Source organism: Scleropages formosus, chromosome 9 (genome assembly GCF_900964775.1).
Source record: "Scleropages formosus chromosome 9, fSclFor1.1, whole genome shotgun sequence".
In the NCBI taxonomy this organism is placed as follows: Eukaryota; Metazoa; Chordata; class Actinopteri; order Osteoglossiformes; family Osteoglossidae; genus Scleropages; species Scleropages formosus.
This window is the reverse complement of record NC_041814.1, coordinates 19833764-19855526: the sequence shown is the minus strand read 5'-3', so window position 1 is coordinate 19855526 and position 21763 is coordinate 19833764. Positions and strand designations below refer to the sequence as shown.

Here is a 21763-nt window from a genome sequence, read left to right as displayed (position 1 = left end):
TTGGTAAGGTTAAAATGAGGGAAAAAAACATTTTCTCAGAATACCACAGTTGCAGTTCCGCAAATACTTTCCTTTAGTCTATGACTGAGAGGTCCTCCAGCAGCTAAAAGGAATCCATCATACGACTGACTCATCATCATAGTCACACGAGCGATAAAATGACGGGACTAGCGACTCAGCTCCTCTTGATCTCCACACCCAGAGCTGGAGCGAGGCTCACGATTCAGCGCTGCCACGTCTCCCTCGGGCTCTGGATACACTGCGATCCTCAACAACATGACCTGGAAGTATATGGAAACTGCTAATGTGTACTTTCCTCCAAAAGCATCAAAACAGCCCCTTATCCCAGCAAGGACCCTCAGTAATATCCTACCGCCTCAACCAACGCCCTTCAGAACGATCCCTCTCGACTGTTCCTCGGGCAAAAAATTACATGCAGGAAAAAGACCTGAAGAAAGCAGTTTCACGTGTGAGAAGTCAATAAAAGTGTGCTTACAACATCCAGCATCTGAGCCCCTGCTGGGAATTAAAGCAACATGAAAGAGCAGCCCTTGACCGAGAGCGCTCATCAGACGCGAATGGAAACCAGACACACGGAAGGTAGACGGCGCTCCGAAGGATCCCTGCAGCGCCACCTGGTGGCTGATGGAAGGAGCTCCAGATTTCAGTGCTCACGACCCAGCGGCTGGCTGTCAACATGTGGACCCGACACACCGTTTGTTCAACGCGTCCGTTCGGGGTTTCCAGTCAAGGGGAGAAAGGGAAAAGGAGGGGCAGCAAAAAAAAAAAAGAAACTTGTTACTGTTCTATTCCACTTCTGTCCCCCCCCCCCCCCCCCATAGTGCTCTTAGCCACATTCCATCTCAGAAAATCAGCAAATGGTTTCCGTGTGAGGCAACGGCCAGCCGGGGCCCCTTACCCCCCTCCACTCCCCCTACCCCCGCCCCACAGCCACCGAAGACGAAGGGGACAATAGAAGCAGGGCCATGCTGGATGTGTAGGGGCCCTGTTAGTTTGTAGGGGCTCTACAGGATGCGTAGGCTGTCCTTTCTGAAGCTCCCCCTATTCCTCGGAGAGAACGCTGGCAGTCACAATGCCACGCTCTCGCCTTGCCAATGGGAGAGCAAGCCACAGCCTCTTAGTGGCCACAGCCGGCCTCTTAACAAGCTGCCATTTCAATTACACAATTGGAGGTGCAGTGGACCGTTCAGTCCCAACCACTACTGTTTTCCAGGGTGAGCAGGGCACGGGATATTGCTGCAAGCCAAACAAATTATATTAACTGGCAAAAACTGACAGAGGTCATTGCAAAGGGAAGGGATTCAGTACGCTTCCAACATGTACTTTCACGCAGCGTGCGACCGGTCACACAAGCTCACATTGCATCCCGACGGCTCTTAACTAGACAGAGTATGAAGCAATTACTCTATTACTGTCTGTGTGTTTACAATACGGAGTACCATTTAAAAATACGGGCACACAATGGAACAAGCAAGTGAAAAAGCTGCTATCCAATGGGGGAGATGAGCTCAAGGACATCCTTCTTAGGCTTCTGTGGCTCTATATGGGAATATCTCCATGAAGGCCAAATGCTCGACCTGCGCCCCTGTGATGTCCACATGGAGGAGGGACAGCTCAATCAGTCACACACAACTGACCCTTGGCTAGATGGAACAGGGTCTCTCCCACAACAAGGCTTTCATTTAGACTCATGCCCTGCCCCCAAAAAAACGGAGGTCTTAATTCGTCAGAGAGACATGTGAGCCAGATGCAAGCCCCATATTAGCCTCAACATATGGCATGGATGGGTCAAGACAGACATACACAATCAATTAGCTTATTTCTCATTCTCCAGACATCACACATCTGGAACTGCCTAATTCCTATCCGAACCAATGACTTGATACATAGGATAGTCTAATTATCAAAATCTCTGTATCTTTTATGTAAGAAATCTTTCAACAACAGCACTGAAGAAGCTGCTTGAAAATTTCTGGACCTTATCATGCAGGGAACATGTAGACATGCAAAGCATATGAAATATCTGAGCCTGTCATACACTCATCCTGTGGCTGCATGAAGTCTTTGATTAACTCCTCCTGCATCTTTTGTTAAGTTCTTATGTTCCTCTCCCTTTATTCATTTATTTGATGAAGTTCCCTTTGGTGACCAGTTGATCTGAGCAAGATCTGATCACTCATTTATATAATCGGCCACGTGGTCAACCATGATATATGGCCAAGTTTTCCTTTAAACCCTCAGTGAAACTCTGCTTTTTTAGACTGGGGTCAGTGTTAGGAATCTGTCATACAAACTCACTAGGCAATTCAGAGCTATTAAAATAAGTCTGCAACACTGTTATAGGAACAAACAGCTATCTAAGCAGAGACTCTGAAAAATCTGCCAAACAAGTATCAAATCACTGTTTGTACATGTACTGCTTATTGAGGTCATGGCCCTCTGCCTCATGTCTGACAGCTCCTGGGTGGCAGAATTAAACGCTCAGTTTTCACCAAGGACACATTTGATCGTAAGTCTGGATTTCTTTCTCTGATTGTCTTCTGCTTTCCTCTAGAATAATGGACAATATAGCACAATTTTGGAAGTCTTGGCTTTTCAGAAGGCTGTGTTTACAAGAGCAGCCACATATCTCGCAGGGACAGAATTCCATATAGCATGTACTGTACCTAGAGGATGTTGAGACCTCATTTCCCCTTTCCCTCCATAAACACAAGCATAACTGAAATTGAAATAGGTGAAATATTTCTTCTTTATCTGCAGGTAGCACAGAAGTTGGAGCTGCTGCCTTTAGGCTCATAGGTTGCAGGTTCAAGCCTTCCCTCCTATTCCTGAGCAGGTACTTATCCTAAACTGCTCAACTAAAAATTACTCAGCTGTATAAATGGGTAAACAACTGTAGGTAGCTTAACACTAAGTTGCTTTGGAGAAAAGTGTCAGCTAAATTAATAAATGTAATTTTAATGGATAAAGAAAGCTACAGAGAAAAAATGTTTTTCACCAAAAAAAGTGTTTGAACCTTCTTAATCTTGTTTAAGTTGACTGTTAAATTGACAAAATCCAAGCAAGGACAGCAACTATCATGACAACTGCAGCTAACACAACAGGACTTTCCAGTACTTCAGTATAGCTACATATGAGATTTCTCTACTCATTCACGAAGAACAAAAGATGTACTTAACATTAAGTGAAATAAAGAATTAAGGTTATGGATGTGCAAAAGAGCGCTGATGAAGGCTTCTCGGCGAAACGCACCCTTTCCGAAAAATAAAAACGTTTTTAGTAAAATCTGAGGTACTCTCCCATCTTTGCCTCAAAGTTCTACTGATTTAAATCAACTGCTCAGCAACAATGCATTGCCTCTGGTGGAGAATGAATGCCTCCAGGTCAGAGTTCACTTCCTGTGGTTGAAGCCAAGGTTAACTGAATCTGACCTTAAGTGATCAAAATCAGAATAGGTCAATATGTTTCAGAAGAGCTACTGTGCTTGGGGGTTTCCTCAGCCACCTACCAATTTAAATCCTGGTGAGCCCATGCAAAGAATATGTTCTTTAGGGAACGGTAAGATTTGAAATTCTAACGGGCCAAGGAATTTTTGATAAGACATGGGTACCATGAATGTATAGCCATCTGTTTTCCCCACCTTGTCATCCAACTGAAGGATGATATTATGTTTAAAACTTCATCCCTACATCACTTACACTTACACACACACACACTCTCTCTCAGAACCGCTTGTCCCATACGGGGTCGCGGGGAACCGGAGCCAACCCGGTAACACAGGGCGTAAGGCCGGAGGGGGAGGGGACACACCCAGGACGGGACGCCAGTCCGTCGCAAGGCACCCCAAGCAGGGACTCGAACCCCAGACCCACCGGAGAGCAGGACTGTGGTCCAACCCACTGCGCCACCGCACCCCCCTGAATTACACTTCCTTTAATGAATTTAAAATCAAGCGCATCACTTATTGTTAGCAGCTGGTGGTCATATAGGTTTACAGTCCCTGTATGCACAATGCAGGTAAAGGTTTGAAACCAGTGGGAATGAACAGAGGTTTGACTTCACCCCAGCATAGTCATGAGCTACAGCCAAGATCAAGGCCAAAGAATACCACTATGTATTTTACGGTGTTTAACATCTCGATATTTACAGTTATTTAATTAGCTCACACTTTTCTCCAAAGTGATTTACGATTTACCCATTCATTTTGGGGTACTGCAATTCGGAAATTTTTACTTAAGTAACTCGGGGTCAGTACTTTGCTCAACAGCAACTTTATTGCACAAAAGAAGGAAATCCATGACACAATTAAAACCCCTTTTGTTGCCATTCAATGGCCCACTGCATACTCTTTAAAACAAATGAAAATGCAGCTTGAGAACCCAATTATTTAAACACAAGGGTCTAAAACACACCATTGCTAACGAAAATAGTAATTAGAATTGGCTGAGGTGGTCTCCCTACTAAAAATGTACATTGTTATACCACATCAATCTGTTTTATTTATATAGTTTATATTTGTTGAAGCCAAAGATGCCATGTATTTAATACCTCTGTTTTACATAGTCACTTCACCTATGGTATTAATGATGTTATTGTGGTCTTCTGTGTTTTCCACTATTTACAAATGTCCATCTATTTAAAAAAAAAAAATGCCTATAAAATTCTTATACATATTATCCACCAATCAATGAAAATAAATAGGGGATTCGTCCTATGACAACCCTGTCTAAAACACTTCACTTCTTTTCGGTAATGAAGTATACATAGGACCTTAGGTGGTCTCACTGATGCGCTGCTAAAATGACCCCTATTAAATGCCAACTCTTCACATTAAAAATAAATCTTTTGCTGATTTATCTTTTAGCGTACCTATCTGACAGATCCTATCAAGTGGTCTGGCAGAGCTCCCGTTCTTCTCCTCTGCCCCTCTCATCTGGTGTCCCGCACGGCTTGGTACTGGGTCCTCTGCTCTTCTCAATCGACACATCCTCCCTCGGTCCTGTCATTGCCTCCCATGGATTCAACTACCACTGCTATGCTTATGATACCCAGCTCTTCCTTTCATTTCCACGTGGAGCGTCAGACATTTCACGCGCGTCACTGACTGCCTGTCGGACATCTCTGCATGGATGTCTGATCACCACCTACAGCTCAACCTCTCCAAAAAAGAGAATCCTACACCTCCCAGCTGGCCTGTGTTCCTGTCATGATCTCTCAAATAAACTGGACAAGTCACTCATTTTGCCTACCTCCTCAGCTAAGAGTCTGAGAGTGATGATTGACTCAAGTCAATCTTTCTCTCAGCATATCGAAGCCACAACCCGGACCTGCAGATACATCCTGCATAACATCCACAGGATCCGTCCTTACCTCACAACAGACTCTGCGCAACTACTTGTCCAGGCCATGGTAACATCCCGTCTGAACTATTGCAATTCTCTCCTGCCTGGCCTTCCTGCTACTGGAATCAAACCTCTACAGCTGATACAGAATGCTGCTGGACGAGTTGTGTCTGATTTGCCAAAGCATTCCCATGCATCTCCTCCACTCGTTTCTCTGCATTGGCTTTCTATAGCTGCCCGGATCAAATTTAAGACCCTGGTTTTGGCCTAAAAATACATCAATAGAACTGAACCCAGTTATTTACAAGACTTGATCATCCACTATACCCCAACCAGACTGCTGCGCTCTCCACACTTGTCTGATTGGTGGTCCCACGCACAAAAGATAAAGCACAATGGTTTTTGGTTCCGGCTCCATTGTGGTGGAACGACCTCCCCCTCTCACTCAGAACTGCTGAATCTCTGTTCACATTTAAAAAGCATCTTAAAACTTAACTCTTCCAGACTCACTTCGTTCATATAAGGTGTAAATGTTCATGCACCATAACTTCAAGATCATGCCTGGATAAACCTTTATGCAGTTACTCGTGTAATGTAACATAAATGTTTATATGTATCTCCATAAAAAAAATTACTAGGAAGGTGATCAGGAATCGCAAATATTTGGATAAAGTTTTATGCAGCTACTCATGTGATGAACATTGGTTCATATGGTGGAAAGAAACTAACTGCACTTAAGAATCACGTGTCTGCATCTATGTCTTTCTTTCTGCTAATGTAATGCACACATAGTATTTTCTATGAGATGTACTGTACATCGCTTTGGAGAAAAGCATCTGCTAAATGAATAAATGTATGTAAATATTGGATAAAAGTGTTGCAATATTAATTGCACTGAACTATGTCAAGCATTTGGAAAGGATCTTTGCCTTTGCTCTGGCTTTCTCTGTGTTCGGCTCACATCTGGGCTCCAAAAAAAAAGTGTTCCGAGTAGAAAAGTACTAACCGCCATCTCAGCCCAAACAACCAACAGATGTACGAACACGCTATCACCGACTGCCAGCCCTGCCCACTGACCCTTCAGCCATAACATCTGTTCCCCCGCTATCACACTCTATCTCACCTTCTGACAGCTGCGATACTTCAGTCACATTAAATGGCCACCCACATCTGGCACATTTTTAATTTCAAAGCTGTTATATTAGATCAGCACTTCATGGTGAACACTTTTAGAAGCTGTGTAAACACACAATGTCACATATTGTATATGAGTGTTTTAGTGTTCGTGTAGATGTCCCATTATAAACAGGTCAAAGGACTCGCAACACAAAATACAAAACAGACCTATACCCAAAACAGTAAATCTGCTGTATGGAGAGAAATATACAACACTTTTGTAATGCACAGCACATGTCCAGGTAGAGAGAGTTGGGAGTGTTGGGGGAATCAGTTCAAATCTTTTTTGGCATAAGATCAAACAGAAACAATGTCCTCCTCCGTTACATAACTGCTGCTCTTAATCCCCATTCGGAGGGGGTTGCTGGTAAAAGTCTGGCCTCAAATTATACAAATTAACATCTCAAGGCCTTTTGAAGAATGACATGACTTACTCCAAATTTGGCATTTCAGCTACTTCTCATTTTCTTGCAAATTGCACAAATACATAATGAATTAGCTGATGTCATGTAAGTGGGCTATGTAACCGCTAGTCGCATCATTTTCAATGGGTAACAATCTTAAAAACCTTTTATTACAAACTATTATTTGGTTCCGCAACTGATACCAGGGTTTTAAGTAACATTTCATTCAATGTACATGGAAATTATATAGAACAGGAATGCAAGGCTGGACATGAGTTCCACTGTCAAGTATGTTTAGTCAGCGTTGAAAACACTGCAACTTCAGCTTGATGTCCAAGAATATTTTAAATTGCTGTGTTGAAGTTTCAGCCAAAACATATGACATCAAACACAATTCTACATGATCTATAAAAACAGCAGTATGCAAAAGCTTTGAAAGGGCTGTGTACTCATTCCACAACTCCACATCACTGGAGTTCAGATCTGTTTTCTGGCAGCATACTTAATATATTCAGATGCTGGTATTATTTAACGGGAAAAGGTTACAACTCAACTACCCTTTTTTTTTTTTTTAACCGTTCAGACACTTCAGGCAAAACTGTTTTAACACATGAATGATACTGAGAAATTCTTAAACTTACTTGGATGCTTTTATTATAGAGCCCTTAAACAAAACAAGGAGTACAAGATAGGAGATGGAAAGGAGGGCACGTCCGGCCGTGTACAACACGCATGCCGTATTAGTAAAAACGTGGAACTCCAGCCCGCCATGGCCATGCCTGCCCTAACCGTATTTATCTCAACTTCTCTTGAAATCAGCCTGAAAGAAGTGAAATTGGTTGCAGATGTAGTGTGTTGTGTGCAGAAGGTGCCTAGCCCCCACTTTACAACCGACACAGAGCAAACATAGAGCAAGTCCACAGCAAGTCCGCAGGAAAGAAACTGCACGGAGACCCGGCATCAAAACCACACCGGGTAACTTTCTGTTAAAAGCTCTCAAACGGAGAAATAACAGTAAGGCAGTGTGAAGGAGACTGACAGTTTAACAATTTGTCTACAGTTTTACTATGTTTTCTTTATTTTTACGGCAGGCCCCCGTTATACGGACCGAGTAGGAACAGGACGTATAGCGGGGCTCTTTCTCCCATTGGAAACGATGTTAAACGTTCTTAATGTGGGTCAAGTGCCACTTGCTTACTTTCCACGTATCACCGATCGTTTCCCGAACATTTAAATCGAAAGACAAAGTATTGTTTTTATGAAAAATATATTTTCGAGTGTTTTAAGTGCACTGTTTTAGCACGGTGCCCAGCGGTACCAGAACTTAACACACTGACTGTGACAGGGGGCTCCTCACCGCTGCGCTGCGCTCTAAAAGATACGTAGCACCGCAGTATTTGCTTCAAAAACATAACTTAAAATCAAAGGCAACTGTTTTTGAGTTAAGAAAAGGTAAGAACTCGCTGTTTGGCGAAGTTCTGTTAAGAGTTAAAATGCGTTCCGTTTAAGTAGCGGGAAACGCCAGTGACGACGAAGGAGCGATGGGTCCGATAACTGCACGCTCCGTAACAACAACTCTTAAAACTGAGGCAAAAATTTTACTTCTGATAAAATCTAATGTAACTACAGCAAAGTGCCGAGTGACAAGTGCCCGGGGAGCAGTTCTTAGTTAAGGACACGCACTGGAAGTTGCTGGTTCGAATCCCTGCTCCCGCCGCAGCGCCAACACCGAAGTGATCCAGTGAAATGAATTACCCAAATACTAGTAGTGCAAGTCGCTTTAGTAAGTCAAGGATAGAATCGGCTTTCCAGCCTTTACCATGTTTTTTTCCCCACTTAATCACTTTAATTAAAATACTTCACCATTTTACGATGAATGCACGGTGTGGAGAGAAAAAATCGCGTGTTTATACCTAACTGTACTCTGTATATAAATGAGGGCCAAGACCCACACGACACGGACACAGTGAGTAACCGGAAACTTAGATGTCTTGTACTTGCAGTAACTTTCCCCACCTTTACACTTCTGGATTTATCACTGCGCCACTTATCAGTGATATTTTGTGCAGATTTGTGCATAGTACTGAACAGTACTGTCCAAAAGTACAGATGATTGCGGCGGAACACACACACACACACACACACACTTCAAACCCGGTCAAAAGCGAAGTGTGACAGCAGCAAACGACCGGGCGAAGACGCGACCGCTCATCGCAAACTGACATTGACAGCCGGGCAGTACGTGGGATCTCATCTCCCACAGCAGATACACGCGCTTCCGAAAGCAAGCAAGGGAAACGCAGAAGTTAAAAAGTGACGTTCATTGTATGAAGTTTTTAAAAAAGTTGACAGCGTACCACACACAGTACGAAGGTATATCACACTGTGATTCGCAGTAGCGACCCGTCACGCGCACCCAGATGCCAACTCGACCGGGGACCTGGGGGACCATATTGATGGAAAGTGTTAAAAAAAAAAAAAAAAGAAAAAGAAAAATCACAGCAACCTCACAAGCAAAGCAGGAGTTCGCGAAACACACACACGCACGCATGCACGCACGCACGCACACTCGTAGTACCACAGCATTTAAAAGTCCGCCGCGTGACGGAAAAGTTGCGGGACAAAACTCGCAGCGTCTACAGCAGCAGGGAAATGCCGAAAAACACAACTCTCACCCTGAGCATGGACAAAGTCGTGCGCGCTGAAGGCGAGGAGGAAGAAGATGATCTGCCAACACACGGACATCTTAGAGCGCTCCTCAAGTGCATGGTGAAGGACACGCTGAGGGAAGGAGCTCCATGAGGAGCGCGCTCTCCGGCACCGCGGCGTCTGCGAGCGGCTCACGGCCGAGCAGCGGATCGGGGCACCGGCCTGCGGTCAGCAGCGCCTCCACTGAGCATGTGCGCCGAGGAGGGGGGAGAGGGAGGAGGGGGACCGCAGGAGGACTCCCTGGAAGCACCCCGCCCACGCCTCGGTCAACGGAGGGCTGGACCGGCTGTGGCACGAGAGGACGGGGGAGGTGGGAGGGGTGAAGGGGGCTGGGGTGATGGTGATGGTGATGGTGTACTACTGGTGCCGTCACTTTGAATCAGACAGGTGTCCACAGTCGCGGGGCTGCACATGTCACGGATGGAACAAAGATGATGAGTGACGCGCAGAAAGAAAGCGCTGCTACTACGAACAGTAATTTAAATTATTAGTAACGATCTGAACTCTAGACGGGACGGTTTTTTACGCGAAAAAGTGTTCTTTGCCAAAGATAACTGTAATCCATCATAACATCCTCTAATCCGTAAATGAAATATATACGGAATCCCCCGTTATTCGACGCCCATATGGAGTAAAAGGCGCGTCTTTTGTGTGGAAACGGCGTGCAGCACGACTGTGTTTTCCCATGATCATGGCAATAATTTAAGTAAAACATGTCCAGTACTGACGGCGCCGCTGATTTCCCCCGATCTTGCGCTTCGTCTCATAAATTGTGTCGGTACAGCATTTTCTTTAAAAAAAAAAAAAAAAAAAAAAAACAAGAAAGAACAGGTTTTATGATTAACAAATATATTGTCATCATAGTCATATAACTTTACGTTTAATGAACACAATTTTTGCAACTCTCAATTTCCAGATCAAATGCGGGATTAGCGAGGTATCCGTAAATTAAGTGTTTTACAGCAAGTATTAGTGTCACGACACATTCTGTAAAACAGAATTAATCAGTTTGCTCCATTCATTTCCATTTATTAATTTAGCTGATGCTTTTCTCCAAAGAAACTAAGTTAGTGTTAAGCTACTTACCACTATTTCCTAATTTGCACAGCTGGGTAATTTTTACTGGAGCAATTTTAGGGTAAGTACCCTGCACAAGGGTATTATAGCTGGAGGCCAGACTCAGACCTGCTACTTTTGGGTCCAAAGAGAGCAGCTCCAATCGCCACACAACCAGCTCAGCTTCATTGCAAATATTCCCCAGTGTGATTTTTTATATTTTAAATATTTAAATATCCAATGTATTGACCAGACACCGGTAAGATTCATCAGTTGGATTCGAGACCACAAATAACATAAAGCTTAAGATTTGAAAAGCTGAAAATAGATATTCCTGATGGAGTCAAGAGAGACTGATGTGCTCAAGGGTACATCAGAAATGCTCAGGCTGGGATGTGAACCTGGAAACTCCCCGTCCCACCTGAACCTTACCTCCAGCAGCCTCTCCTTTCTTCGTCCCTCAACGTTGTGTCAGTTCACCGCTGCAACTGCAGGAGGAAACAAGAAACCTCTTGTGCTGCGCAGCCCTTGGCGTGAGCCGCACTCATGAAAATGCATCCTGCGGTGCCCGAGCGCTCGTGGGAAGGCGAGATGACCTTTGGCCTCCGCACGGGGTCACGTGACTGCCCTGGGGTCGCCTCCGTAGCGGTCTGATAAGACATCTGATTGAAAGTACCCAGAAAACAAATGCGAAGGCCATGCCGAGACAGAGAGAGCCCAGCGGAGGCCCCCGAGACTCCCGCTCTGAAAATCATCATAGCTTCAGTCGGAATAATAACCTCTGCAAGTCGGCAGAGAAACCATGTGGAATTTTCGCACGACTCCATGTGAAGAACCATTCAATAACAGTCGTAGAATTCAGAACAGATGTCCTCCGCGAGCTCAAACTGAAAGGAGTTCTAGGTCGCCCAGATCTATGGTGCCGATGGTGGCGTATTGTTGGTCGTGCATTTCTCTGTCAATACTCTATTATTATAGGAAGTTCACACAATTATTATGGCTGTCAGACTAACACAAACAAACTCATGGCTTAAAACGAAATATCTGTAACTCAGCTGAGAGAGCCTCCCAGAAAACTGCACGGAGTTTACGTGACTCATCAGCCAATTCTTCAACTATGTCGCTATACAGTCACATGGAACATGTAGCTGCTGACAGAAGTTATCAAATGCTGGAAAAACAATGAGAGTTTTAACATGATTGTACTAGTGTTCCAACATAATGTGTCCTTCACACATTCAGCAAACCCCAGTTCTTAACACTTCCGTCCAAGATGTAGCGTCAAGTATTTCAACACTTGTCAAAAAGTGTGGCAACAGTTGTTCTTAAAGCCTCTATTTTTTCTGGCAGAGACCTCATCCATGTAGCCAGCCAGCTGGGTGTGACACAGATCAAACCTGGTCATCATTCTGTGCAAATCGAGAGGGACTGCATTTCTATTATTACGAAAAAATAAAGGAACATAAACTGTAGAGCTTCTGATGGACCGTTGTCCTGTCCAGGATGTTCCCTGTCTCATGCCCTATGCTTCTGTGATAGGCTTTGGACCACCGCAACCCCGCATTGGACAAGTGGTTACTGATAATGGATTGATGGACACAAATAAGCCGTCACTGTAATAATAACTTTTATATCCGGCGCGGCAAAGAGGCACAGCAAAAAGCACTGCTGTCTAACTTTTATATTTACATTTATTTATTTAGCAGATGCTTTTCTCCAAAGCGACTTCCAGTGGATACTATGGAGTGTTATCAGCCCACACACCTTATTCACCAAGGTGACTTACACTGCTAGATACACTACTTACACTGGGTCACTCCTCACAGCGCTTGGGTGGTGCGAGAGGACGTGGGTTCGATCCCTGCTTAGTCTGTGTGGAGTTTGCATGTTCTCCCCGTGTCTGCGTGGGTTTCCTCCCACAGTCCAAAGACATGCTGTTTAGGTGGATTGGTGACTAAGTCACCCATAGTGAGTTCCACTGATGTATGGTAGTATATCTAGCAGTGTAAGTCACCTTGGTAAATAAGGTGTGGGCTGGTAACGCTACATAGTGTTCCTTGGAAGCAGCTTTGGAGAAAAGCATCTGCTAAATGAAGAAAGAGAAAATACCGTGGTATGCCATTATAGTAAGAAAACTGGCAAACAGATACATAATGTTGTATTTAATCAAGCTGGCAATACTATGGTCCCGATTTCAGCAGGAAGACAAAGAAAAGGAGCTACCTTGCGTGTCAGCAAGAATGGAAACAAATTTGTCAGATGAATATGGTGGACCCTCAGGAGTTTATCGATGGCCCACGTCTTACAGGTTGCATGTTTTTCTGATCACACGTGGACTTTTGCTGTAACGGCAATCCTCTTCAGGGCACCAGGCCTCTTGCGCAGGAAGATGAATGAACTTGGCATTTCGGCTCCACACCCGCAGTCGTCCAACGGCAGCCCGGCGCGATTCTACTTTGTCGAGTTCTCCATTTTATTCAGTCAAGCATTTCAGGCAAAAAGAAACAGCCCTCACTAATGGTTCCTTAGAGATGATGATTGAAGTAATGGGATCTTGGAACATCTGAGGAAGAGGAACTGTATGGAAAGGAAATGGAAGGGAAATAGCCCACAATGTACAATGTGGCTGGATCATTGATCTGTGACCCGTGGAGGATCCATAAATTTAAGAAATGAACTGCTTGAAGCGGAACCATAAATCCCAGAACGCTTTTGAGAGTCCAAACGGTCCTCCTTTCCTGCCCTCCAATCACCCAGTCTTTCCAAGTTAGCGTACCAGTGTAAGAGGACAGCAGCGGTCAGCAGGGCACCGGCCTCGAGCGCTTCTTTCGGAAACATGTCACATATCCCATAGCGAAAGTTATTTTTTCGTACAGATGCATTCCGCTTAAAAGCTTGTAGGGTAATTACGAGATCAGTGGAATTAGTAGCTAAAAGTGCATCTGTGAAGATCCAGAGGCTTGTCGCTTGTAACATCCATAGTCCCATGTCAGCCCTCTGCTGTCAGGAAGGGAAAATACAGAGTAATGCACGTTATTTCATCATCGCTTCATCTGGATAAACCGCTCACCAAAACAGGGTTGCAGTGATGCACGGCAAATGTGGAGAATACAAGGTGCGAGGAAGAATGCTGCTAAGGTTGTGTCCTGTGGCACACTATCACACGTATACATAGTCAAGGCCAATTTGGAGTCATCAGCTCATCACACTTCCGTGACCTCGGGACGAAGGAGAGGGCCTCTCTGAACGTCTAAGGAACTTGTCAACTCCGCGCAGACAGATTCGACCCTGTAGCCGTGGGCTAATAGTTTGCAACCCCCACCTAACACTTCTAAGCTCTGTTAAGCGTCACGATAATCTATCGGCTCTACTCAGAGAGTCAGATCAATAGTTCGAGACTGACTGCGATCCATAAGCGGGATGTCCGCTGCTCTGTCGACCTGCCATCTGCACCCCCGTTCGGTGCCGAAACACAACCTTGCTGCGAGCGCTGGTGGGCCACGTACGCAAGACTAGGGCCTTTGGTTAGACCCTCACCACCGGGAAAACGTAAATGGAGCCTGGCACCGAGAGCCAGGAAACTGGGGAGGGGATCGGAACAGGGCGGCCGGATTCCGGAAGAGGAAGGCTGACCACACGGAACGTCCCTCATCACTAACCTGATTCACAGGCACTCCGGAAAGGTTTGGGCGTCCGCAATTTATTCCACGTAACGTAGCTCGCTTGAAATGCAAAATTTGCGGGACAGGTAATATTTGGTGTGGAAACCGCATGGCTGGAGCAACACAGTTAGCGGAAGGAGTCGGGCACCTAGACGCCGTTGACCAAGAACTGCGGTGGGAGTTCAGCGAGCCTCCCGGTCGCTCGCTGGCGCTCCCGATTTTTCCCTGCCTCCACTCGGCCAGCAACCATCTGATCGTCGGTGGATGCCTTCGTTCTTCGGATATGTAAACGGGCGTCCGAGAAGCGACCAAACCAAAAGTTAACGAGGCTCTTTGTTCGCAGTCGCACACCGTAGCGCTCCGCGCAAAATGGACAGTGCGCTGCGCACGCACTCACCGCGAATCTGCGTCCACCAATCTCAGCATCAGCCAAGGCGGCGCTCCATCCCAGCTAATCAATGCTCTTTGTGCACTAACACATTCATCCCACTCTTTACACGGTAAACAAACCAGCACACACACACACACACACACACACACACACACACACACACACACATCAAAGCATCGCTTATCTCTCCAGGTGGGAATTAAGAAGCACTATATGGCACTGAATTCAAAAGAAACAGTATGGAAGAAAAAAAAAAAAAATGCCATACGTGAAATGGTCCGTGTTGCGCCATTCCGTTCTTTTCACAGACCTCAGAGCTTAATTATAGTCTTGCCCAACTTATTTTCCCTTCTGCTTAAGAAAACACTCTCTCTATTACTGTATCTTACGGGAAAGCTGGGGTTTAGCATGTGCTGTTGTACAAGATTCCTGCCTCACCAGCTGTGCTCTCTTATTTTGATACCATTCGCACCCAGATGGACTTGGCACGGAGCGAAAAATCTGTCATGTGAGCTCTGGTCGACCAAGTGTGGACCAGCCATCACACGCCCAGAGAGCATGCAGCCGTTTCCACGGCAACGGAAACGGTTTTCACCACAGTTTACGGGAAGTTGACAGCAACTGCTTTCATAACAACACAGCCAGCTTTGTAAAAAATATTCATTTATTGAGCACCAGTTCAGGTATACAAACATATTTCCTGTGCATTTTTTTGTCACAGTTTCTCCTTTGTTTTTTTGGAAAGATCTGTTGATGTGGTTCGACGAAACAATTTTCACAAAAAAAAAAAAAAAAAACTTGGAGGGGAATTTAAAGAACCACCCTACTAATTTTACAATCGTAAAATCGAGGTATCTATTATAAAATCTTTTTAAACCTTAAAAAAAACATTGGCAATTTGTTAATCTAAATCAGTCAGAAGAGATGCTGTACAAAAATACAAATTTGAAGGAAGAGGCAAGAGACGGTGTCACTGAACAACTATAAATTACATAATTCATCTAAATCACTTGATTTATTTCGATTATGTGCTGTATAAATAAAACATTGCATTTAACTTAAATACGGAGAGAGAAAAAACCACTTCCTAGACACAAAAATGAGAAACCTTCACAGAAAAAGCCAGAATTTGTAATGAAAAACAGAGCAAATTAAATTATGCAGTGCACCTAAATGACTTCACCTGGAAAGGAAAGAAGGAATGCTTTGCCTGATGAATTTGGGACCGCGTACGTACAGGAACGATTTCTTTATTCTGACCGATGATACCAGCTTTTTAAAGAAAAATGGCAACCCAAAAATGGTGGATGTATAAATCTGTGTCACTAAATGACGCCATCCTCATATGTAAACTTGAGCCACCGGCTACGACCACCTAGCAGCCAGCAGTGGAGCGCCGCCATAGCGAGGAGCACAAGTGGCTCGAGGCCCTTCCCGGAGCGGATGATCCGTGCGTGGTTCGAGCGGCGAGGAATCTCTTCTTCGGCACCCTCTCGCTCGGTGAACTGGACAAAAGGCCGGACGGGTGACGCGGGCCAAAAGTAATACACACGTACAGTATTTACACCTCCTCAGAAGTTACACATACACAGAGCGGGACCGGGGGTGAGGGGAAATCGGAACGGACGGAGGGGGAGCGGGTGCTCATTTCCCCAGGGGGTCCGGCGTGACGCTGTTCTCGATGCACAGCACGACGAAGTGGTTGGAGCAGCTGCGCGTGTGCTGGCCCAGCAGCCGGCCGCTGTGCAGCAGCGAGGCCTGGCCCGTGACGGCCATGTCGCCGGCACGCCAAGCCTCGCAGTAGCTCGACGTCAGGCGGATGCCCTGCATGCTGGAGCCGTGCCACACCATCTTCTGGGGCCTGAAGCGTAACACGCACGCAAACGTATACACACACACACAAACACAGACAGAAAGCAAATGGGATTAGCTGAAAAGTCCGAGGATGACCTGCTACATAGAAGAGACTTGAGCCTGCAAACATCCACACTGACCTCTCAGAACTCAGAAGACTGATGTTTAAAGCAGCGTTTAGTGTAACAACTGTACGATACAACGTGGAATGAAGTGTAGCGTTAGAGCCGTCACCTTCCACTCGTAATAAGCTGGTTTGAGCTGAGTTCAGATCCTGTTTTGAGATCCACAATAAGGCACTACCCTCTATTGTTTCAGTAAAAATTTACCCAGCTCTCTAAACGGATAAGTAAATTTAAGTGGCTTAGAGTAGAAATGTGACACTTTAAGCTACTTTTAAAAAGGCATCAAATAATAAATGACTAAATCATAATAAAAGTATAGTAAAATGCCGAGACACTGGAAATGAGAGTAACTAGTAGATCAAATTTGCGTTACCAAAAAACGCAGTAAAAAAAGCAAAATGGCCAAACACAAAAGCTGTTTTATAAAACGCGACAGGCACGCAGTGATTTACAGCAATGCCCTTAAAAATATGAAATGTTGTGGAATCCCATCCTATTAGATCTATTCACCAGCCTTGTTGATGTTTTCACTGACTGTCTTTGTACTGTCACCGGATCCATTCTGAGCCCATCCACAGGCCTCAGGCCAGAAAGCAGGCTTCTCCAAACCCAGCTGTGCCAAAAAAGTCCCGCCTACGCCACAAACGTCTCGTTCAATTAGATTCTATATCGCGGTCGCTGCCATATTTAGCACACTGATATATGAATAGACATAAACATTACTATAAAGAGGGCGGGGGTAGCCGTGGCTGTCTGTGCAGCACTTGGCCAGCGGTGACCACAGCTCTTGCATTCTGGATCGTGGTCAGAAGTTCCTGCCCTCTTAACTTGTTATTCAATACAAGCCTCGAACATATCTCTGCTTTTCTCGTCCCTTCCAAATATAGCTGTCTGTTTACAAAGTTCTGCTTTTAAGTTTTTTCCGTAAACGTCTTAAGTTTTTTAGAATATGAACAGAGGTTTATGGGACATTTTGAATCAGAGGGATACAACCACAGGCTTATGGAAAATTTTGATTCTCAGCAACATGTTTAATCAGAGATTCTAATTCCAAGGAACACGAAGAGCGGATATCGGAATTTCTGGAGTACATGAACACCGTGGGCGCTTATGGAGATACATGACAAACATTTCTGATACTCAAAATATACAAAATCCACAAGGCTCTTCTCAGAACTACTCTCTCTCTCACCAGGATGGGTCTGTCATCACGTTCCGGCCATCAAAGGAGTAGATGGGGATGTCGGGCTGGAACACACCCCCGTTCCCAGTGAAGATGGACATCCAGTTGTCGAAAAGCAACTCCCCCTGTGGATTGAGAAACGGGTTCAGTGTGACACGACAAACTACATCTTCACCTGCACTGGCTTTTCCAGGTACCCCACACACACACACACACACACACACACACTTGTCCAAAGAGAGTTTGGAGGAATGATTATCTTATACAAGACAAACACGAACACAAACACAAACACAAACACACACAGAAACCATGTGCCCCCTACAGGGTTGCAGCGAGCCAGAGCCTGATCCGGCAACTCAGGGCATAAGGCCGGAGGGGGAGGGGACACACCCAGGACGGGACGCCAGTCCATCACAAGGGACCCCAAGTGGGACTCAAACCCCAGACCCACCAGAGAGCAGGCACAGGTCAAACCCACTGCGCCACCGCACCCCGCATTACAAAACATGTGCCCATGCAAATGCTTCGATCTTAAAAAGGGGCCAGTAGCTTAAATAATATTTCAACACCCCACAATGAGGTTTCATCAGAATCATCCTTTATTTGTTAATTTCTATGGCTAATTCCTTTGATATTTTCTTTCCCTTTTTACCGCCTTTTGTGTTACTAGTGAGAATTAATGCTTTGGCACCATTTCACCTTCAGGTTCACGATGGGCATGTTGTAGCGGTCGGCCTTCCTGACGATGGTGAACAAGTCCTGCAGGTGCGAGGACAGGAAGGCTCTGTACGTGGCGACGAGGCCCATGGCGCGGGCCTGCTGGTAGCACTGGAAGTCGGAACCGCGGATCCCGCGCATGTCGCCTGTAAAGGGGGCGTTCAAGGCTACCAGGTGCAGCTGGGGGGCACAGGTCACAGGGACAGAATTAAATGGCACTACATCACACACAGTGAACCCATTCAGCCACAAGCTAAATTCTTTCACTACCTTTCTTGATTCACATTTATTGCTTTATACTAATTTCCACCTTTAGATTCCTTCCTAACTTGTATACAATTGTACTGTATACAGTGACAATAAAGTATCTTATCTAAATGCTTGAAAATGTTACGTACTCAAAAACTAACTTTAAATTTTACATTTATATTTATTAATTTAACAGACGCTTTTCTCCAAAGCGACGTACATCTCAGAGAAAATACAATGTGTGCTTTAAATGAGCAGGAAGAGAGATGGGGCAGCAGGTGGCAACGTGGTTGAGCTCTTGCCTTGAAGGATCCAGGTTTGAATTCCACCTCCACCTGTAATACTGCTGTTCAAGATACTCATCCTCACTTGAGACAGTAAGAAAACCCTGCCTTATCAATGGGTAAATCACTTAAGTGGCTCAACACTGCAAGGCACTTTGGATAAAAGTGATAACTAAATCGATACACAATAAATAATACTTATATCGTGTATTTCATTTTCAATTTTTGCTTTTCTACGCTGCAGGAAGAGCTTATCAGCCGTGCCTCTCTGCTGCTGTTTCTAAAGTAATTTGATGGGCTTCCCTTGTGTTTATTACAGAGGGGCCTCAAAGGCAGTGCCGTTTAAGGAAATCCTTTAACCATGCGCCCATTTGAATGGTCACGACTGTTAGAGCAGCCTACAGATGGGTCTAACCACCGACACAAACCTAGGCTGTTCCTCTAAACACAGTATGTAGACGGGGGCAATTTAGTCTAAAACTGGAATACTTGACCGCAGCAAAATCACATTTTGACTCATTTCAGGGTTGGAGTAGTGCCACACCAATGTTTTTGAACCAGTTTTTGCCAACACATAACAAAGATTAAATGACATGCTTTTCACATGTCATTATGGCTCAGCGGTAACCAGCCCGGAATCTCTGCATATCAGCGCTGGTAAGGCTGCAGTTAAACGGATGACAGTTTTACTGTACTCACCCCGGGGCCGGTGTTCACCGTGTGCGCCATCATGTTGTAACCAGGGAGGTAACCCTGCATCTCCTATCGCAGAAACCACCACGCACAGACACAGACGCACATAGACGAGTCAGAGACCGAGCCTCACATATAAGGAACCGCGTTCTCCAGGCAGAGACCATTCACAACGTAATGACACATTCCTGATAATGTTCAAAGTGTTAATGAGCTGCATTCAACTGCTAGGAAGTACGACTTGTCATTGAAGTAGATGTGTTTCCATTTTTAAATCGAAGCAGGAGTCATAATGAGCGCCGTGCCTTCCGACGGCATGATGCTGCTGTACTTTTCACCACTGCATGTGGCAAAGTAGGTGGAGCAGGAGACGGGTGGAGCGTTGTTCACGGTTACTACACATCACTGCAGGAACCGAGTCCATTTCAACGTACATTTTATGTTTTAATTGTCTTAGTTGGCCCTTTTAACTTTAATTGGCCCAAAATGACAAGACACGGTGTGCTTTAGGACAAAAACAGCAAACACTGGTAGATACCAGCTGTTTGTTCCATATTTATCATGGTAACAAACTGGCACGCCTATCAAACGCAGTGGTAGTTTCCACCGAAGCGGCAGCTACAGTAGACTAGGGCTGATTTTACAGGAGTGCAACGAGGGAGCAGTATCAGAGGTGGCAGGCCATACCCGATTGACCAGATTTGTTCTTCTGTGCTCCTCGGGTAACGCCGGCCCAGTAGAAGTGGAGGACGACGGGCTGTCGGCAGGCATGGAGATCAGCTCTCCCAGCTGTAGGGGGACACACAGCACATGTTTGCACAGGAAGCATGCAGTCACCCACTGCAAGGGGATACTGACACCACATGAGGATCAAGCCAATTTCCCACTATTTGAAAGCGCTACACGAGGCGCTACACCTCTAACAACTCCTGCAGCCTCGGTCATTTTACCTGGACTTTCCTCCAGCCTTCTCGCACTCGGATGTAGAGCTCACTTCTTTCAGAAACATAGGCCATGGTACCTTCTGCTGCGTGGTGGGCTTGCTTGAACAAGGTGTCCACACTTTTATACGTAGTCACCTGTGGTAAAAAGCATGGAGGGCCGTGTTGTTCGGCACTTTAAGAAACACACTGTAAACTGAGCGGTATACCACGGCACCCTTTTTTTTTTAAATTTAACTGTTCAAGATCCAGGGGTGCGGTGGCGCAGTGGGTTGGACCGCAGTCCTGCTCTCCGGTGGGTCTGGGGTTCGAGTCCCGCTTGGGGTGCCTTGCGACGGACTGGCGTCCCGTCCTGGGTGTGTCCCCTCCCCCTCCGGCCTTACGCCCTGTGTTGCCGGGTAGGCTCCGGTTCCCCGTGACCCCGTATGGGACAAGCGGTTCTGAAAATGTATGTGTGTGTGTGTGTTCAAGATCCTCTGTTATGTATAATAGTATTGCTAATCTGCATTAATGTCTTCTGCGTTCATGCTGGAAAACTGAAGGCAAAGATACACATCCTTTTGGTCTGCTTTCTGGTGACCACTCACCGGGTTCCCATGTCCAGGTGATCCAGGTAGTCCCGGTGGCCCCGGTGGGCCGGCTGGCCCGGGGATCGCAGCAGCTGAAATGGCAAGGTTGAAGTATGAACTGAAATTGCTTTGTAAAGTCACTTAAAAGCTGCTGAAGCCAACGTATGACCAACCACTTACCTACTGACTCTTCACAAGAACCAGGAAAGAAACATAAGATAGCATGCTAGGTAAAGGGCTATTAATGAGGAGGAGCACAAGCATAATTCAGAAGATATATCTTCAGTTGAGACATGGCTCAGGTTTTATATTTTGGGGCAATATAGTGGCAGCAGGCAGTGCAGTGGTTCGAGGTGCTGCCTCTGGATGAAGAAGTTGCAGGTT

General features: G+C 45.5%; 2 protein-coding genes across 3 annotated transcripts in view; both read right to left on the bottom strand.

Annotated features, from left to right (window-relative positions):
* The window catches only part of reck (reversion-inducing-cysteine-rich protein with kazal motifs), a 48526-nt gene extending 38696 nt beyond the window's left edge, over positions 1 to 9830 (bottom strand). For both annotated transcript variants that reach the window (XM_029254630.1, XM_018754115.2), the window contains exon 1: positions 9619 to 9830. In XM_029254630.1, coding sequence (XP_029110463.1) covers positions 9619 to 9688 — 70 coding nt within the window. In that variant the 5' untranslated portion in view covers positions 9689 to 9830. The remainder of the gene's footprint in view (positions 1 to 9618) is intronic.
* A 5577-nt stretch (positions 9831 to 15407) lies between these two features.
* LOC108935399 (collagen alpha-1(XV) chain-like) overlaps positions 15408 to 21763 on the bottom strand; it is a 58868-nt gene continuing 52512 nt past the window's right edge. The window contains exons 36-42 of the mRNA XM_029254851.1: positions 21398 to 21471; positions 20820 to 20948; positions 20557 to 20658; positions 19876 to 19938; positions 18626 to 18823; positions 17933 to 18048; positions 15408 to 16622 (exon numbers count right to left, since the gene is read on the bottom strand). Of these exons, the coding sequence (XP_029110684.1) occupies positions 16406 to 16622; positions 17933 to 18048; positions 18626 to 18823; positions 19876 to 19938; positions 20557 to 20658; positions 20820 to 20948; positions 21398 to 21471 (899 nt within the window). The 3' untranslated portion in view covers positions 15408 to 16405. The remainder of the gene's footprint in view (positions 16623 to 17932; positions 18049 to 18625; positions 18824 to 19875; positions 19939 to 20556; positions 20659 to 20819; positions 20949 to 21397; positions 21472 to 21763) is intronic.